The 16,449-nt window shown below is 40.1% G+C and overlaps 1 protein-coding gene across 1 annotated transcript; it reads left to right on the top strand.

The window, feature by feature from the left end:
• The first annotated feature begins 567 nt into the window (after positions 1-567).
• LOC143125926 (long-chain fatty acid transport protein 2-like) lies at positions 568-11,077 on the top strand. Its single transcript, XM_076287759.1, has 10 exons — positions 568-1,125; positions 1,593-1,802; positions 1,981-2,139; positions 3,052-3,176; positions 5,649-5,843; positions 6,122-6,212; positions 8,777-8,975; positions 9,770-9,867; positions 9,973-10,103; positions 10,255-11,077. Exons 1-10 carry the CDS (start codon positions 651-653, stop codon positions 10,429-10,431), a joined length of 1,860 nt encoding a protein of 619 aa, XP_076143874.1. The 5' UTR covers positions 568-650; the 3' UTR covers positions 10,432-11,077.
• Positions 11,078-16,449: the final 5,372 nt, after the last annotated feature.

Here is a 16,449-nt window from a genome sequence, read left to right on the forward strand (position 1 = left end):
GGTGCACTAAAAAAGTCACAACTGAACTTGTCAAGTGGTATAAAGTGGAGACAAGTCTCTGACATTGTCAATGCATGCCCAGAATGATATTGCACTGTGTGTGTATTGCAATGTTGCATATCTGTAGGGTTTACAGACCTTCAAGCAGCACTCTAGCATATCAATGACCAATGTAACAACCCTGACAGAATATGATAAAAGACTATGGTGAACAAACATGAGCCTAATGCTTCATAATTATTCATTAGCTCTGAATTGGAATATGGAATTCTGCAGATTCAGAGTAAAGGGCCATGTTGGATAAGGTAAAGATTAGGCCATAACGATAATGACTGCCACACTGGCAAAATGTAATTAATCTTTAGCCATGATAATGCCTTGGTTTTAATGGCTTGGTTTATAGTTGATTCCACGTGGCATACTGACCAGAAGGCCTATGCGATTTAGCAATTTATAGGTGTAGGACTAAGGGTTGAGCCATTTTCTCCTGTGTGCAGCCTATTCGAGGGCGATTAAATCCCAATTGCCCCGCCCTCACTTGAAAAACTTGGATTTTCCAAACACTTTCCAAGGGAAATCAGTGCAATTGAAGGAATAATTCGTCAAGGTCTTTCTCTTGCAGAAGAAAACACTGAAAACTCTTTCAAGGAATGTACATTTCAACCGTTACTTTGGCCACTTTGGTCATCATTCCAGTGTTACTGAAAATATTTGCCCCCTACTTTTGGGAGGATGTTTTCTACTTAAAGGATTTGGTTCGGATTTTACTCACGTTTGTTTCACGCAGAAAAAGAAGACCTTTATTTTTAGCTGTAGATCGATTTATAGAGCAGTCGGCCCTACACCCTAATAGGACATTTATCTTGTTTGAAAACAAATCCTATTCATATCAGGATGCGGACAAAGAAAGCAACAAAATTGCGAATGCTTTACGATCGCATGCTTGTTCACAGTCGGGGGAAACGGTGGCGCTCTTCATGAGGAACGAACCTACATTTATGTTTACGTGGCTTGCACTCGCAAAACTCGGATGCCCAGTGGCTTTTCTTAATCACAACATCAGGTCGAAGTCGTTGCTTCATTGTTTCAGCTGCTGTGATGCAAAAGTCCTCATTGCGGCTGTAGGTAAGGGTGCGATAATACAAGGCGATAATAACAATTGAAGGAAGGCATTCAACCTCAATATAGGCCTACTAACAACCACCACCAAATCATGTTGTGGTTGAGCAGGCCTGTATTTGCAAGTATTTGTTTTCTCTTCAGGCCCAATAAGTAGTCATCACCTTAGGTGGCCTGAAGTGTCTAGAAAGGTCATTATGTCTACCTTTAAAAAAAAAAATATATATATATATCTTCTGTTCTGTTGTCTATCTGTTCCTTTCACTAAAAATAGGTATTTTCTAGATGTTTTCTAGTGTACACACACTCATACATCATAGTGATACTGAAACATTCTCTTTTTATGTTATCATGTAGCCTACTATCATGTGGCCTACTTCAGCCAGGAGCTAGATTAATATTTTACCTTGGTAATCTCTAAATATCCATGAGCAGAGCACAGACTGTGTTTGATATGTGGTATCTTTTGGCAGAACTTGAGGATGCTCTGACAGAAATCAAGACAGCGTTGGAGGAGAAGGGAGTTCGTGTGTTCATTATGACTAAAGAGTGCAACACCCCTCAGTTTATAAGCTTCACAGACAAAGTTGAATCTGCCTCTGATTTGCCCATATGTCGTTCACTCCGCTCACAGATCACCTTCAAAAGCCCTGCTGTGTATATTTACACATCTGGTACAACAGGTAGGTTAAACAAAATGACTTTAGGACTACATGGCCACTATGAACAATTCTAGCACCTGTGATTACAATAGGCTAAATCGTATTCCATTCGTAATACATACATACATTACAATTAGCTTGAGATGGATTTGCAAATTCGCAGCAGTGAGCTGTGTTACATGTCTTGTGTGCCCCTTAGGCCTTCCCAAAGCAGCCATGGTCAGCCAGACCCGTCTGTTGGCTGCACTCGCGGTGTTGGCTTCCAATGGTGTCACTGCAGGGGATGTCATCTACCTCAACCTGCCTTTGTACCATACAGCAGGTTTCCTCATTGGGTTTATAGGAACCATTGAAACAGGTAATCCCTCACAGGCTGTTTGTTTTTTAGGCTGTGTTTCCTATGTTTGATTGGAGTTATACGCATAGACTCCTGAGACTTCTGGCTGCTACATGTGCAGGCTTTTGGCCCTGGTCTTTGAAATCAGTGCATTCACAAGTTCCCCTCTAGAATGGCAATGAAAGAGCCCTTTGTGTACCTCAGCTGTTTCATAGAAGTAATCACATAAAAGCTGTCCCTAGGAGAAAAAAGAAAAGAGCCTAAGTAGGTCTCACTGCAGGTCAGTTTTGACCAAGTGGGTTAAAGTTCAGAACACTTTACTGTAATTTATAGGCCTTCTATCATTCACAATACAGTGACCTGATTCTTGCTTTACACAGGATATGCTGTTGTCTGTTTTAGAGTTGCTTTTTAGTGTGTTATGTAGGTTTGTACATTTTCTAAAATATGATTTTCTAAAATATGATTGGTAGGCTATTTGATGTATTTTGTGTGGTATTCCCATAGTTGGCAGAAGAACATAGAAGATGTTTGTATGCTGTTATCAACAAGTAAAGATGCTTGGAAAGCAGAGAGGTCATTCAGTGAAAGTATATGTTGGGAATCTACCCAATTTACAAATGCACCTGATGTCTCTGATGGGTGTTGTGATTCTTACTGTTGATACCATCTGTGACTGTCATTTGATATTCATGCTGCTGTATATCCTCTGCTCCAGACACGTTTGATGTCAAATTAAAGTGCTGTCTTAGGCCCCAATATGAATATGAATGAATATTAATAATTTCAAGCCAAGAGTACCCTCTAACTGTAGTTCTCATCTAAAGGGTGGCTGTTGAGGCCATTATACAGCATGCAATGCTTTTGTCTTACAAATAAACAAAAAAGTGAGGATCTTTTACATGTCTCATCCTTACTTTCCTCATTTTTTAGGTTCCAGTATCGTTTTACGAAGAAAGTTTTCAGCTTCACAGTTCTGGGATGAATGCAGAAAGTACAACGTCACAGTTATCCAGTACATAGGAGAGGTCATACGCTATCTTTGCAACACACCAAAGGTGAGAACTCGCTTCACAGTTTATCTTAATCAAGAATAACAGGAAAAAGGCAAAGACATAACAAAATGAAATCATGAGTCCTATTTAATTTACCTTGCTGAATTGCAATACAAAGTTCTTGGTGTTGAATTACATGCTGGTGTTAATTTGGCTCCATATACAGTACCAGCTGAAGGTGCAGACTAAATACTCTTAACGTTACCCCAGGGCTGCCTGGTTCTATGGATTTCAGAGGGGGGTTGTGAGCGTGAGTGAGAGCGTCCCAGTGATGTCTCCAGCAGCAAGACATCAGGGCTGTGCCATACAGTGTGTCTCCTCTGCGCGCCACAGTCTGCGCGTCCTCCTAATCTGTTCATTCGAATTCACATAGAGCACAGCTGGTGGACAGAAATAGAAATAACCTTGAGAATGTGATTTTTTTTCATAGAACATTGCAGAATGTCCAGTGCCAATCCAGTTTCAGTGTTACACTTCATCATTTGTGTGAAAACATACTGTAGTTAAGCCAACTGTTAAATCTTTCTTTTAATAGCGTGTCAGGTCTTTGTGTGCAAAATCATGTTTTATAGTCCCTTACATTTGTGGGAGGGGGGTATATTTTGGATGTCACTTGGGTGTGGTTGGGAGCAAAGTAAACATTCTTTCTTTGGCCATTGAAACTGTATCTAGCAGCAGCAGTGTGGAGGCTCAGGTCACAGATGATCATGTGCTTACTCCCTCAGCCTAAGAATGTTGAGTTTAAAGGCCCAGGCCTCCACTAGGAATAGCTATTGGCCTTTACTTTAGAATACCAGGTTGAGGATCTATGAAATGGAATATCATGAATGCATTATGGAGTGGTTTAAGTAGAGTTGAGAGGGTCATGTTGAATATTTCTGATGATCAAGTAAAAAATCTAATAACAATAATATATGTAACACTCCACTGTACGTTCGCTGCATAGTAAAATTATTGATTTATCTGTTGATGTATTGATCCCATGCCAAAAACAAATATTGAATTATTTTTGACTGTTATAGTAGAAGATAACTTAAGTATACTATATGTTGTATCATACTGTATGCTCAAAGGATTATTCAAGTGACATTGCAAAGTCAACACTGCAACATCAACAGTTGTGCTACAGTATGGTACAGTGTGACTGAAATCCAGGACAAATGACATTTATGAGAGTCGCGCGCCTTTCCTAGAGCTGAATTACCATATCAAATTCACAAATGGGCGCATGGGGGCATTTCCACTTGGCTGTTCCACAGCAGTGGCAAAAATAGACTTCACTCTTATTTCCGCCCCCCACTCGACACCGCTGGGCTATCATGTTGTTTGAGCTTTCAATCACTGCGAAGAGAGAGCTTCTTCATTTGACACATAACAAAGTTGTTAAAATGCACGTGTTATGTGTTTGAAAGCCATACCTCATGCCAACAGTGTAAAAAAGAACACTATGCAGAGAAAGTGTTTGCCCATTTATGACTGCCATGTGGCCTCCCCAATTATTGGCACCCCTTGTAAAGATGAGTGTAAAGGGTTATACATAAATCACCTCTTGAGTGAAGCAAATGTATTCTGATAAATACATTGCAGAATTTAATTTATTTAATTATCTTTTATTTATTTATTTATTTATTTATACCCCTGCATTTAATACTTTCTACAATTTCCCAATAAGGCAGCACTTGTTTTTCTTGTGTCACAAAGTTGGACGATACAATCAGGGGATTTGACACCATTCCTCTTTACAAAATTTATTCAGATCATACAGGAGACTGATGGTCATGTTGGTAGCTTAATTTTGAGTCCAGTAAAACACTTTTTGTGTTGATCTGGGGTGCGTTTCCCAAAACCATAGTTGCTAACCTGTTAGCAACTTAGTTGGTGGGGAAACTCGCCCCATAGTTTTGGGTTATTGTCCTGCTTGGTGACTCAATCATGATGCACTTTTAGTCATGACATACACAGGCAGATATTTATTCCTGGATTAAAGGTCCTGGTATTTCACTGAGTTCATGATGGCATGTACCCTATAGGTTCCCAGGGCATTTGGATGTCACAATGTCCTAGACTCTCCCATACTTAACTGTATTGTGAGAAAATAATCTTAAGTTGATGATACTTCGATGATACATTTTCTTCTTTTTTGTAATGCACATTCACCAAAGGTGAATGTCCTGCTAGCCCTTTTACTTATTTTTTGCCAAGGGTGTCAATAATTACGGATAATGATGGATTTCTCCATAGGATTTTCTGATGACAGGCAGTTCAAAATTGAAATAGTTTAACAAACATGTAGGTGTTCACTCAACCACAAATCCCGTAATCAATCAGATAATTCACAACAGAATTAGTAGCCTACTCAGAAAACATTGTTCACTGGGGCCACACGTGGTGTGTCGATGTGAGTTTGTTTTCACACTTTTTTCTCTGCTTTTGGTGGCATGAGTCTGATCTCTTAATACCTGTTTTTTCCTCTAGAAACAAAATGATAAAGACCATAAAGTGAGACTTGCCATTGGCAATGGCCTTCGCACAGACGTATGGAGGGAGTTTCTGAATCGTTTTGGCAACATTCAAATTCGAGAGTTCTATGCATCCACTGAGGGAAATGTGGGATTTGTCAACTACATCGGCAAAATTGGTGCAATTGGCCGCGTCAACCTTTTCCATAAGGTAAGATCTGCTTAAAAATGATTATGACAGTGTCATAATTTGCGGTTAAACGCATGCCCATCTTTGAAATGTCAAGCTACCTAATAAGCTGAAGTGAGTGAGGGCATGCAGCCAAATATTATAATGCTAGGTTTCATAAGCATGTTTATGTCTGTGTACAAATATGGGTAAAGACCCTATACCTCTGAGGAGCACTGACCCTACACGTAGTAAATAAAGAACATGTATGGTACGTAATCTCTAACCAAAAAAGTTCTCTTTGCTTTTATTCCTTGCAGACACTTTTTCCTTATGCCTTGATAAAATACGATACTGAGAGAGATGAACCAATGAGGAACGCCAAAGGTCTCTGTATCAAAGCGCCCAAGGGTGAGTAGCCTACATTGATGCACCATACAGCTCGTCCTTTCCTCACCACTCTGGATTCACAGATCATGGTCATGGAATTGAACTGTTGTAACTATCTGGGGCCGTACACAAAGCCTTTTATCTTACCACTAGGAGTACTCCTAAATCGCACTAAAATATTTTAGCTAGGAGTTTTCTCTTAAAAGTTATTCACAAAGCCTTTCAGACCTACTCTTAGTAAGGAAAAATGACAACTCCTAAACTAAGAGTGAGTCTTCGTTGCTATGGATGACGTCATTACTCATGCACGAGCTTGACTGAAGTGACCACCTTGATTGGCTGATGATTGTAACGCGGGAATGATTCCAAACACCTCCCTTACGATGATGAGTGACAGGTGACGGGTCTGAGAATGCGTGCGCTACAAGTAGTGCGAAGGACGGAAGATGATGAATAACTGAATAAAAAGGCCTAGCCATAAGCGGAGGGAGCGGGGGGGGGGGGGGGGGGGGCAGGGGGGGCGGTCGCTCCGGGCCCACGACCGCAAAGGGGGCCCACTTTTGGCCAAATCTATCTTGATTAATTGTTATATTTACCGATGCTTATTTGTACTGATTGCTGGGGGAAAATAATAATGAAAAATGTTAGGCCTACTAAAGATGCCACTGGTCCGTAGAGTGCGCCCACAATGGGAGTTCGTCTGTCATGCTGCAAATTAAATAGCCCGCACTCTCCTTCTCGCTACACTGTTGCGTTTTAAAAGCGAAACTGATGCCACAACCGGTCTGGGTTTGCCGAAATAGCCTATGCTACAGGCTGCATTTATTAGCCTACAGAAAATCAGCGACATAGCATGTAGGCTAGGTCTAGTCTACACTGTGCCTACACTGTGCACTTGCCGCGACAACAGCAGTCACTATCAGGCGCGCCAGCAGGAATGAATGGTAAGCGCACCATCCCTCCGCGCGCAACAAAACATTGAAAGGCTTAATAATATTTGTCCGTTTCCCGGTTTCGTTCGTGCATTGGTCACCTAAAAAGTAGCCTACTGTAGTACAAAATCCATATGCAATATACAACAACAACGCCTAATAACGACCTATTCATTTGGACAACTTTATACGGCCCTATAAAGGGTAAAGTTACCTTTAGTTTTGTTCTAGTTTACCGTTGTGTATGGCTTTAAACAGCGTTCGTGCTTTAACATCAGTAAACATTATTCAGTATAATCCAGATGTAATGCTAAGGTTTTGACAAGCATTTTGCCTACCTTGTTCATCTGAAATAACTCCTCTAGTTTTGCTGCCTCCATCCTTTGCTACCTCCACCCTTTCATTGTTTGCAAAAAACGTTTTATATCCATGATAGCCTTGAAGTCTTGAGTTAGTGAATTAGCTTAACATTGTGTGTTGATAACAGGAAACCATAGTAAAAGAAAGCAACAACCTAACCCACAACGTCTGTAATTGCTGCGTGCGTTTGTTAGGCTATTATTCCCTCTCCTGCTCAAACAAAAGGTGTGTAGCCTACATTAAAGTTGATTTTGACAACGTGTTTACAAATTTGAAAGAAAATTGTAAATAGCCTATTGTCGAGCAGTTAATGGGATACTGCACAGTTGTGAAGCAGTTGGGAAGTTAGGGTGGGCTAACTTTGTGTGAACACACACAGGGAAAATCTCTCTCGTTGAGTTGCCTGATGGTACGCACAGTGCGTACGGCCGTAGGCCTACACCTACAGGCGCGCCTGATCACTAGGCTACAGTTCGCATCGTCGCAGGCCTAAGCTGCCCCGATGCACAGACTACGGTAGGCTAGGTCATCAGGACATAAACCAAATGCCTCAGCCTCTAATAAGCACAATATGAAGTGTACTAAATAAAAACATGAATTTGGGTTAAACACCGACAGTAGGCTATAGGGGCCCACTAAAGATCGTCGCACCCCCTAACCATAGCTCCGCCCCTGGGCCTAGCCTAAAGAGTAAAACAAATAGCCTAGTAGCCTAATGAAACATAGGCCTACGGATTGATGCAGCTATAGGCTATCTTTGCAACATTATTAAATTAATCTGTCACTATAGGCCTATGCGTTTGCAAAGAGAACATTTTAATTTGATTCACAAGGAAACGTTACATTAAATTTACATGTTGACAATGAGTAGCCTAGTTTTGGTTGTTGTTGGTGGCGTTATAGCATCTCTTTTATGCCTACAATGCAAAATTGTTCCCTCGCGATTGGAAGCTCCTGTTGCCGCATACCCATTTCAAAACATCGCAAAGTGAAATGCCACAAAAAGCTGTTTGTGAATAGGTCTTAGTGAGTTAGAAGTCCTCTCGACTTCTTTTAAGCTGTCCCAGACTTAGGTGCTACTTTTAGGTCTAAAATGCTTCGTGAATTACTTTTAAAGTGAATTCCTAAAGTTAGGAGTGACACGCCCATTATTTTTAGGAGTTGCTCCTAAATTCGCCACTTAGAAGCTACTTTTAGCCTTAAAATTCTTTGTGAATACGGCCCCAGGACATTTCTCCACGGTGGTGTTGTTGATGTGATTATGATCCGCTCCCATACACATGTGTGTTCCAGGAGAGACCGGACTGCTGGTTTCAAAGATAACAGACATCGCTCCTTTTGTGGGATACGCTAATAACCAACAACAGACCGAGAAGAAGAGGCTTCGAAATGTTTTTAAAAATGGGGACCTGTACTTCAACAGTGGAGATCTTTTGAGAATCGATTCGGAAAACTTCATCTATTTCCAGGATCGTGTTGGAGACACATTTAGGTTCAAAACCTTACTCCCTCTGCTCTGTGCACAGATATTCATTCACACAGTTTCTCCCTTTTCTTTATGCTGACTATGTCTTTTTTAGCCTGATATGAAATCTTCACTGATATGAGTGGATCAATTCCTTGCTAAACTAGGTTATGTTTGATCAGTTATCTTCCATTTACTGAGTCTTGTGTTTCAGATTTGAGGGTGATGAACTATTTAATCTCTAATGCCTCAATAATAATGATCTCTAAACAAGGCTTTATTTTACAACACAATACGAACTCTGGAGAGGTGCAGTAGATAAAACAGCACCTTAAAACCAAATTATGTATTAATTCATACCAAGAGGGAGGGGTTCAGCATATGGAAGGTGGTCTTATAGCGGCATTTGTTATTATTAACAGACATCCTGGCTGTGTTTTTCTGCAGACACACAGTATATGTGAGGTCCAAAGAAACAGTAAGACAGTTTAACTGTGGTCAGATGCCAGGCAACATGGTATCAGTATCCCTAACTCAGGGCATCCGGAAAAGTGGATGTGAAGTAAAGATTTGTAAATACCAACATTATTTCATGAACCTGTTTTAGCACAACATGTATTAGCTGTAAAGGTCAAAAGGCAGACTGAAATGTGCATCACACACTGCCCACGGTGCATGGAGGCAAGATAAATAAGTCAAAAGAAAGTCACAACAGAACTCTGTCCTTAGAAGTAAATTATATGATGTGAATTATATAATGTTAAAGGTGCAAGCTTCCCCAAAAAGTTCAGGATAATTTTATTCTGTATTTTCTCTGAAAGGTGGAAAGGAGAAAATGTGGCAACAACTGAAGTCTCAGATATTGTAACAATGATCGACTTTGTAGAGGAGGCCAATGTGTATGGAGTTCAAGTTCCAGGTATGGGGAACTGAAATCTTTTCATCAATCTTTCACATTCACTACTATGGCATCAGTGTAGTGGTGTATTCTTGCTAAGAAATACTGTTGCATTGTTTTCTGAAGGCCATGAAGGGAGAATTGGGATGGCTGCGATAACCATCACAAAAGGAAAAGAGCTGGACTGTAAGAACATGTTCAGCCATGTTGCTAGTTATCTCCCTGCATATGCCCAACCACGTTTCATCAGAATACAGGTAACCTTTTTGACCTTTTGTTCTGAATGTGATAGGATGCATGCCATTATCTATTGTATATCAATTGTTCCTATAGTGCACTAAGCCACAGCACTGAGGTTGTAAGAAAATCCACCGATTCCTGGAAACTGCTAACCTGTGTGACTTCCAGAATTGTGTTGAGGTTACTGGAACGTTCAAGCAAATGAAGAAGACATTAGTGGAAGAAGGCTTCAACCCCACCTTGGTAACGGATCCCCTTTTTTTCCTGGATGACAAAGACAAGAGTTATGTACCTATGACTGAGGACATTTTTCAGGCAGTTGTGTGCGGAAATATCAAGTTGTAATCAGATATGACATGCACCATTCCTTTGCATTAGCTTGCTCTCTAGATTTGTACGTGAGAATTATAACGGATATTTTCTGTGCATTGTTTTTATTTCTTTGTATGATTTCACCTCAGGGACTTTGTCTATATTTCCCCCAAGACAACATTATGTGTTAGTAATGCCTAGAGAAATGAACAGAAATAGCATCAAAGAATCTTTTTGAATCTTACTTTTAAATTGAAAAAAAAATATGCTTATATCTAAATTGTACTGGCAAATATCTGCAGATATCCATGTACAAAGTTAGTGACCCCATTCCATTACCTTTCATAATTCAAGGACAATTCCAATTCCCTGATAGTGTATCTTAGAACTTACAGATAAAGAGGTTAAACATTGATATGCTGAAAGGAACCTACTTCTGTTAAGTGTCACAGCTGTATTAGTGAGTGTGTACGTGCCTGAGTTGTGATTCAGCTAGCATGACGTGTAATGCAACATTTGGCATCATGGTCTTACACAAAACACCAGCATAATATCGGCAATCATGGCATCACACATGCATAGAGCCATGTTGGTGCAAGAGGTTGTTAATTAATCCTGAAAATGGTTGTAGATGACTTGTTGTTATTTGAACACAGTGTGTTTTCTAAAATAAATAGTAAGAAATATAAGCCTTACAAAAATGTTTTGGTGACAGACTTTACACATATATGTAATAACTAACTTACCTTTAAATCAATTCAATACACATTTTGTGTTTCTGCATCATTACATCAGTGAAAGAGAAGTGCTGTTTGCACATATGAATGTCACATTCATCAAACACTCCAGCACAACACATTCATCAACACTACACACTTTCTATTTATCATTTTTATCAAAATATCATAGTTGACAAATTGAAGTGTTTTTAAAACAGCCCCTAAGGGGACATGAGCAAAATAAAATCTAAAGTTTAGTTTCATGTGCTCACGCGAAACCAACATGAAATGAAAGTTTCGCATTAGCAAATGAAAGTTTCACGTGAGCACATGAAACTAAACTTTAGATTTTATTTTGCTCATGTCCCCTTAGGGGCTCCGTACTTATAAGTGTTTTAAAACACTTCAATTTGTCAACTATGATATTTTGATAAACTTTTAGATTTTTTTTTGCTCATGTCCTTAGGGGCTCCGTATATAAGCACAAGCCCAAAGACAAACAAAGTAAGCTATCCTTTGTTCTCTTACTGAGGAAAAGTAAGAGTGAATACAGGATTTTTTATTCTAATGAGTTCTCTATGTAATAGCCTACTATGTCCCAACTTTCATGCTAATGAAGCAACTTTAAAAGGAACACACCGACTTTTTGGGACTTTAGCTCATTCATCGTGTTTCCCAGAGTTCGATAAGTCGAACGTGCGATATGTATGTGGTATGGAATATGTATATGATATGTATGGGGTGTGGAATTGGTTTAGCTTATTCACCGTCTCCCCTAGAGTTAGATAAGTGAGCAAAAGCATTTTAGTCTCCTTACATGTATGGTCTTATAATATACTTATTTAAAAAAAAAATAAGTACTGCTACTGGTTAGCACTTCGGACCTGTAACCGGAGGGTTGCCGGTCGAACCCCGACCAGTAGGCATGGCTGAAGTGCCCTTGAGCAAGGCACCTAACCCCTCACTGCTCCCCGAGCGCCGCTGTTGATGCAGGCAGCTCACTGCGCCGGGATTAGTGTGTGCTTCACCTCACTGTGTGTCACGGTTGCAGTGTGGAGAGCTGGACCGAGGCGCAGGGCAAGTTGAGATCGAGGCACACTTAGTGAAAACAGGAATCTTTAAACGAAGGCACACTACAGCAAACCACGAAACAATAAGACTAATAACCCACAAAGACTGAGAGGAGACAGAGGGTTTACATACACAGGGGTAACAGGGCACAGGTGGACAATGATCAAGGTAAAACAAGACGGGTGGAAACCATAACTAAACTAACAGACTAATTAACAGAAAGACAGAGGACTGGATGAGACCAACAAGACAATAACGGGGAACAGGTGTGGAAACAGAAACGGAGGGAAAACTAACAAGACAGGAAGCACAGACCAAATAAGGAGATGGGGCGGAGACAAAGACAGGTGACAGGCAGGTAAACACAAAGCACATGGGGAACAAACAAAGGAGCACATGGCACCTGACCCTTACACTGTGTGCTGTGTGTGTTTCACTAATTCACGGATTGGGATAAATGCAGAGACCAAATTTCCCTCACGGGATCAAAAGAGTATACTTATACTTATACTTAGCTTAGTGAATGGAATCTCTCGTTGCATTGTTAGTAAAAGTGAGCCAATAAAAAAAATAACTAATTACGTGTGGCCTGGTATTCACAACGAGTAGGCTACAACTGGCAATGCAGATTAAGAAGACGAGGCGATTTAGGCAGATATTGAGACTACAGTATATTGGGGCGAAGCACTGCTACTTGGGTACAGAGATATCACGCAACACATAGCTTGTCTCACTCGCCACAGCACAGACAATCTCTAGGCTACTCTTTAAAAACAGCCCCTACAAGATGCTTGGCGAGTATGACCTTTTGACGATCGAAACTATCTCAGCAACAGAGCCATGAAACATGCCCCAACTGGTCCCTAACAAGTCAAGAACTAGGCCTACAGTGCATTCTCCTCCAAGATGCCTGGAGCATTGTACTCAATGTCCCCAAATATGTTGCTGGCTGCACTGCATTCTAAGCCATTCTATGTTACACACCCCATAGCTGTTTTGTCATTCAAAATGTTAGAATGGCTTAAAATGCAGTGCAGCCAGCAACACATGTTATGTAGGCTATGTAGAGTATTGGTCTTCACAACTGAACGTAAATATCCCCGCCCCTTTTTTACAATATAAAAATGTCTAGTCATTTGTTATACCAATAGGCCTATAACAGTGCCAGCATGGGGATTTGAAGAAAGAGGACCGATGCAGGCTATTTTTTTAGACCATTAATTAAACAAAGTGTTCTATCATCATGGTCATGCGATCATTGAGGGCGAAGAGTGTCCAGCGCTCTACGCTCAACTTGTTTACCATTATGAGTGCACCATCCATGTAGCCTACTTGCAGCGCACTTTGTTGTCAAAATTATCAGTGTGAATGCACTCATGTGAATGAATACACAGTGCTAGTGACGACCTAGTGACCATCCAAAGGATTTACATCTTATTATTGTGTATAAAAAATATTACATTAAAAAGGAAAAATGGTTGTGCTTTTGATTTTTGAATATTTTTAAAAACAGTATAGTTCTCTACTTCAACTCAATTAGCATTTTGACTTTGCAACTTTCACTTGTATTGGAGTAATATTTGACAAGGTGTATCTGTACCAGAGCCATATAAGGTAGAGTTGCGACAACTCCATTGACGCTAATGTTCCATTTTTGTCCAACAATGGCAGCTAATGGAAGCCTCAAATAGTTCCCGGAAGTTACTATCCAGTGGGTCGCGGCTGAAGTGCCCTTGAGCAAGGCACCTAACTGCTCCCCGAGCGCCGCCATTGTAGCAGGCAGCTCACTGCGCCGGGATAACTGTGTGCTTCACCTCACTGTGTGTGTGCTGTTTGTGTTTCACTAATTCACCGATTGGGTTAAATGCAGAGACCAAATTTCCCTCACGGGATCAAAAAAGTATATACTTATACTTATACTTACTTATACAATTAATAATAGCAGCAGTGCAGTTACAGCTGTTTGTAGCCAACATTTCAGACCCAGATTTACATTCCTTTGCCTCATCCGAAGAATAATAATAATAATAACAGTAATAGTAGGCTATCAATAGCCTAATTATAATAACTAGATGTACCGCATAGCGTTACAAAATATGACCGCCGCTCAGTCCTGTACATCCGTTCCGCGAAAATATATCACACTTCAATTTGTCTCCATATTTTACTCCAACCCCCCACTCTTGAAACTTTTGTGTATGCTTGTTTGGCATGCCTGAGTGTGTGTGTACGGCTGCACAGCGCCTACTGGTGCTGAAAAAGTGAATAGATTGTAGAATAGCCAAAGAAGATGTAGCATTGTTATAAAACCTTTAAAATCTCTAAACGATCACAAGTAGGGCAGTTCATCACAGTTCATCCATTGCAACTGGATTGATGAAAGGTCACTTACACCTGTATGCTACATTGTATTTGGGAAAAGCAAAAGGTATCAGCATAATTTTATTTATTTATTTATTTATTTATTTATTTATTTATTTATTTATAAACAAAAAAATCTCTGTCAGTTCCATGCCGTTTTCAACAGCTATCAAAAACAAAGGTCATTTTTGGATGGATGGATTTTTTGTGAATGTTTCTTCTTCTACATAAGATTTTAGTCATCTTTAGTTCATGTAATACTTTATTGTCAATGCACAAATTAAGTAACAGTAGTTTGAAACGTTATTGTTAATGCACAAATTAAGTAATAGTAGTCTGAAACAAAATGCTGTTTTACATCTAACCAGTGGTGCAAATAACTGACCAAATGGGCCTTGATGATGTGTTCATACACATTTTAACGGGCCAAAGTTGAAGAGCTGTTGTCCGTTATTGTTCGTGCAAATATAGGCTGATTCATGTTCCCTTGCATTGTGTAACTGAGGTCCATGGCTAGTCTGGCTTTCACCAGACCAAGCTCAATCTTTTAAGAAATCAAAAAATAAACAGCGGCAGATCAGGCTGGGTTCACCCAGCCTAGTCCATAGGCACCCGATATAGTTTAATTTTCCGATTGAGATATCCACGCTCTGGCTATTCTAAATGCAAAAATGCATCAGGGAGTTAGGCCTATGACAAAACTGTAACTAACATAGAAATCTGTTAGCTTCCCTAAGCTACAGGCTTATAAGGTAGGCCTATTTACAACATACATTGTCAGGCTATGCTGGCGACACAAATAAAATCTCATTTGGAAACCAATGGCTTACGCCTTACAGTATCAAGCGGACTTAAACTGCCATATCGTGGCGAAAAGTTGTAATAAAATCCATGCAGCTCCATGAGTCAAGGAAAGCGCGAATGAAGTAGCCACTTCTAAATGGGACCCACTACACAGTAGCTTAAGGTGTGTTGCTAAAGCAGCCATAATGAAATGAAGGTGTCATTGTTTGGATACTTCACACACACGTGCTTTTTAATTTCACAGACTACAACTACCAAGCTGAAATCAAAGCACATCGATTCCCCTCTCACACCCTTAAAACAAAATAAACAGGCGTCTCAGTCTCACGCATGTATAGGCAAAACTGTATCAGACCGGTGTAACGTTGGTAAATCTTCCATTACACAGAATGATTTTTGTAGCACGTGCAACAAATGACAGTCGAAAGATACAATTACAGTGCTGCTATCAATTTGCTTGGTATAACCGCATTTATAGTTTTCAAATGCAATCAATCAAATTGGCCTCCATCACTCAACCAACGCTAATGGTAACATTACCTAGGTCCTTATCGATATTATAAGATTAACGTACCTGCAGTAAAAACCAAGCATGTCCGATAAACATCCTCAGATTTATTTCGGCTTCAAGAAGAAATGGGAATTACATTTTATGTGAACATTGTCCTATCCTTATTAGACGTTCTCTGCGGTAAACAGTCCTTGTAGGAAGCGTCCATTGTTTTTCCAACCCACTTTTAACTTCCAACAAAATTACGTCTCACTGCAACGATGCGCCATCTAGTGGACAAACGACTACTTATCGCCAATACTGGAAATGCAGCCATGATGATCATGATGAATATTTATTTTGGCTTTCTTTTAATCCTACTGAATTTGTAATTATGTATCGGCCGTTCTAATACCGATAGTATGTGGGTGCCTGTGTGTGCGTGCATGTGTATGTGTGCACCGCCATCTACAGGCCAATGAGTGTACAGTCACTAAATGTACACATAACCTAATTTTTTTAGGACCCCCCCCCCCCCCCCCCCATGGATGAAATTCTATGAAACTTGGCATACCCCCAGAGAATGTCAGGTCAATCATACACATA

The sequence above is a fragment of the Alosa pseudoharengus genome, unplaced genomic scaffold, assembly GCF_046254945.1.
Source record: "Alosa pseudoharengus isolate Yale_2024_CS ecotype anadromous, Long Island Sound unplaced genomic scaffold, YU_APseudo_1.1 YU_APseudo_1.1_scf_16, whole genome shotgun sequence".
Classification (NCBI taxonomy): Eukaryota; Metazoa; Chordata; class Actinopteri; order Clupeiformes; family Clupeidae; genus Alosa; species Alosa pseudoharengus.

What these genes read in the sequence shown, in the direction of transcription:
- LOC143125926 (XM_076287759.1), top strand. Translation starts at nt 651, where the DNA reads ATGTACATTTCAACCGTTACTTTGGCCACTTTGGTCATCATTCCAGTG. An exon ending in ATCTTTGCAACACACCAAAG is followed by an intron (nt 3,177 to 5,648) that starts GTGAGAACTCGC and finishes TTTTTCCTCTAG; the next exon opens with AAACAAAATGATAAAGACCA. An exon ending in CGTGTTGGAGACACATTTAG is followed by an intron (nt 8,976 to 9,769) that starts GTTCAAAACCTT and finishes TTTCTCTGAAAG; the next exon opens with GTGGAAAGGAGAAAATGTGG.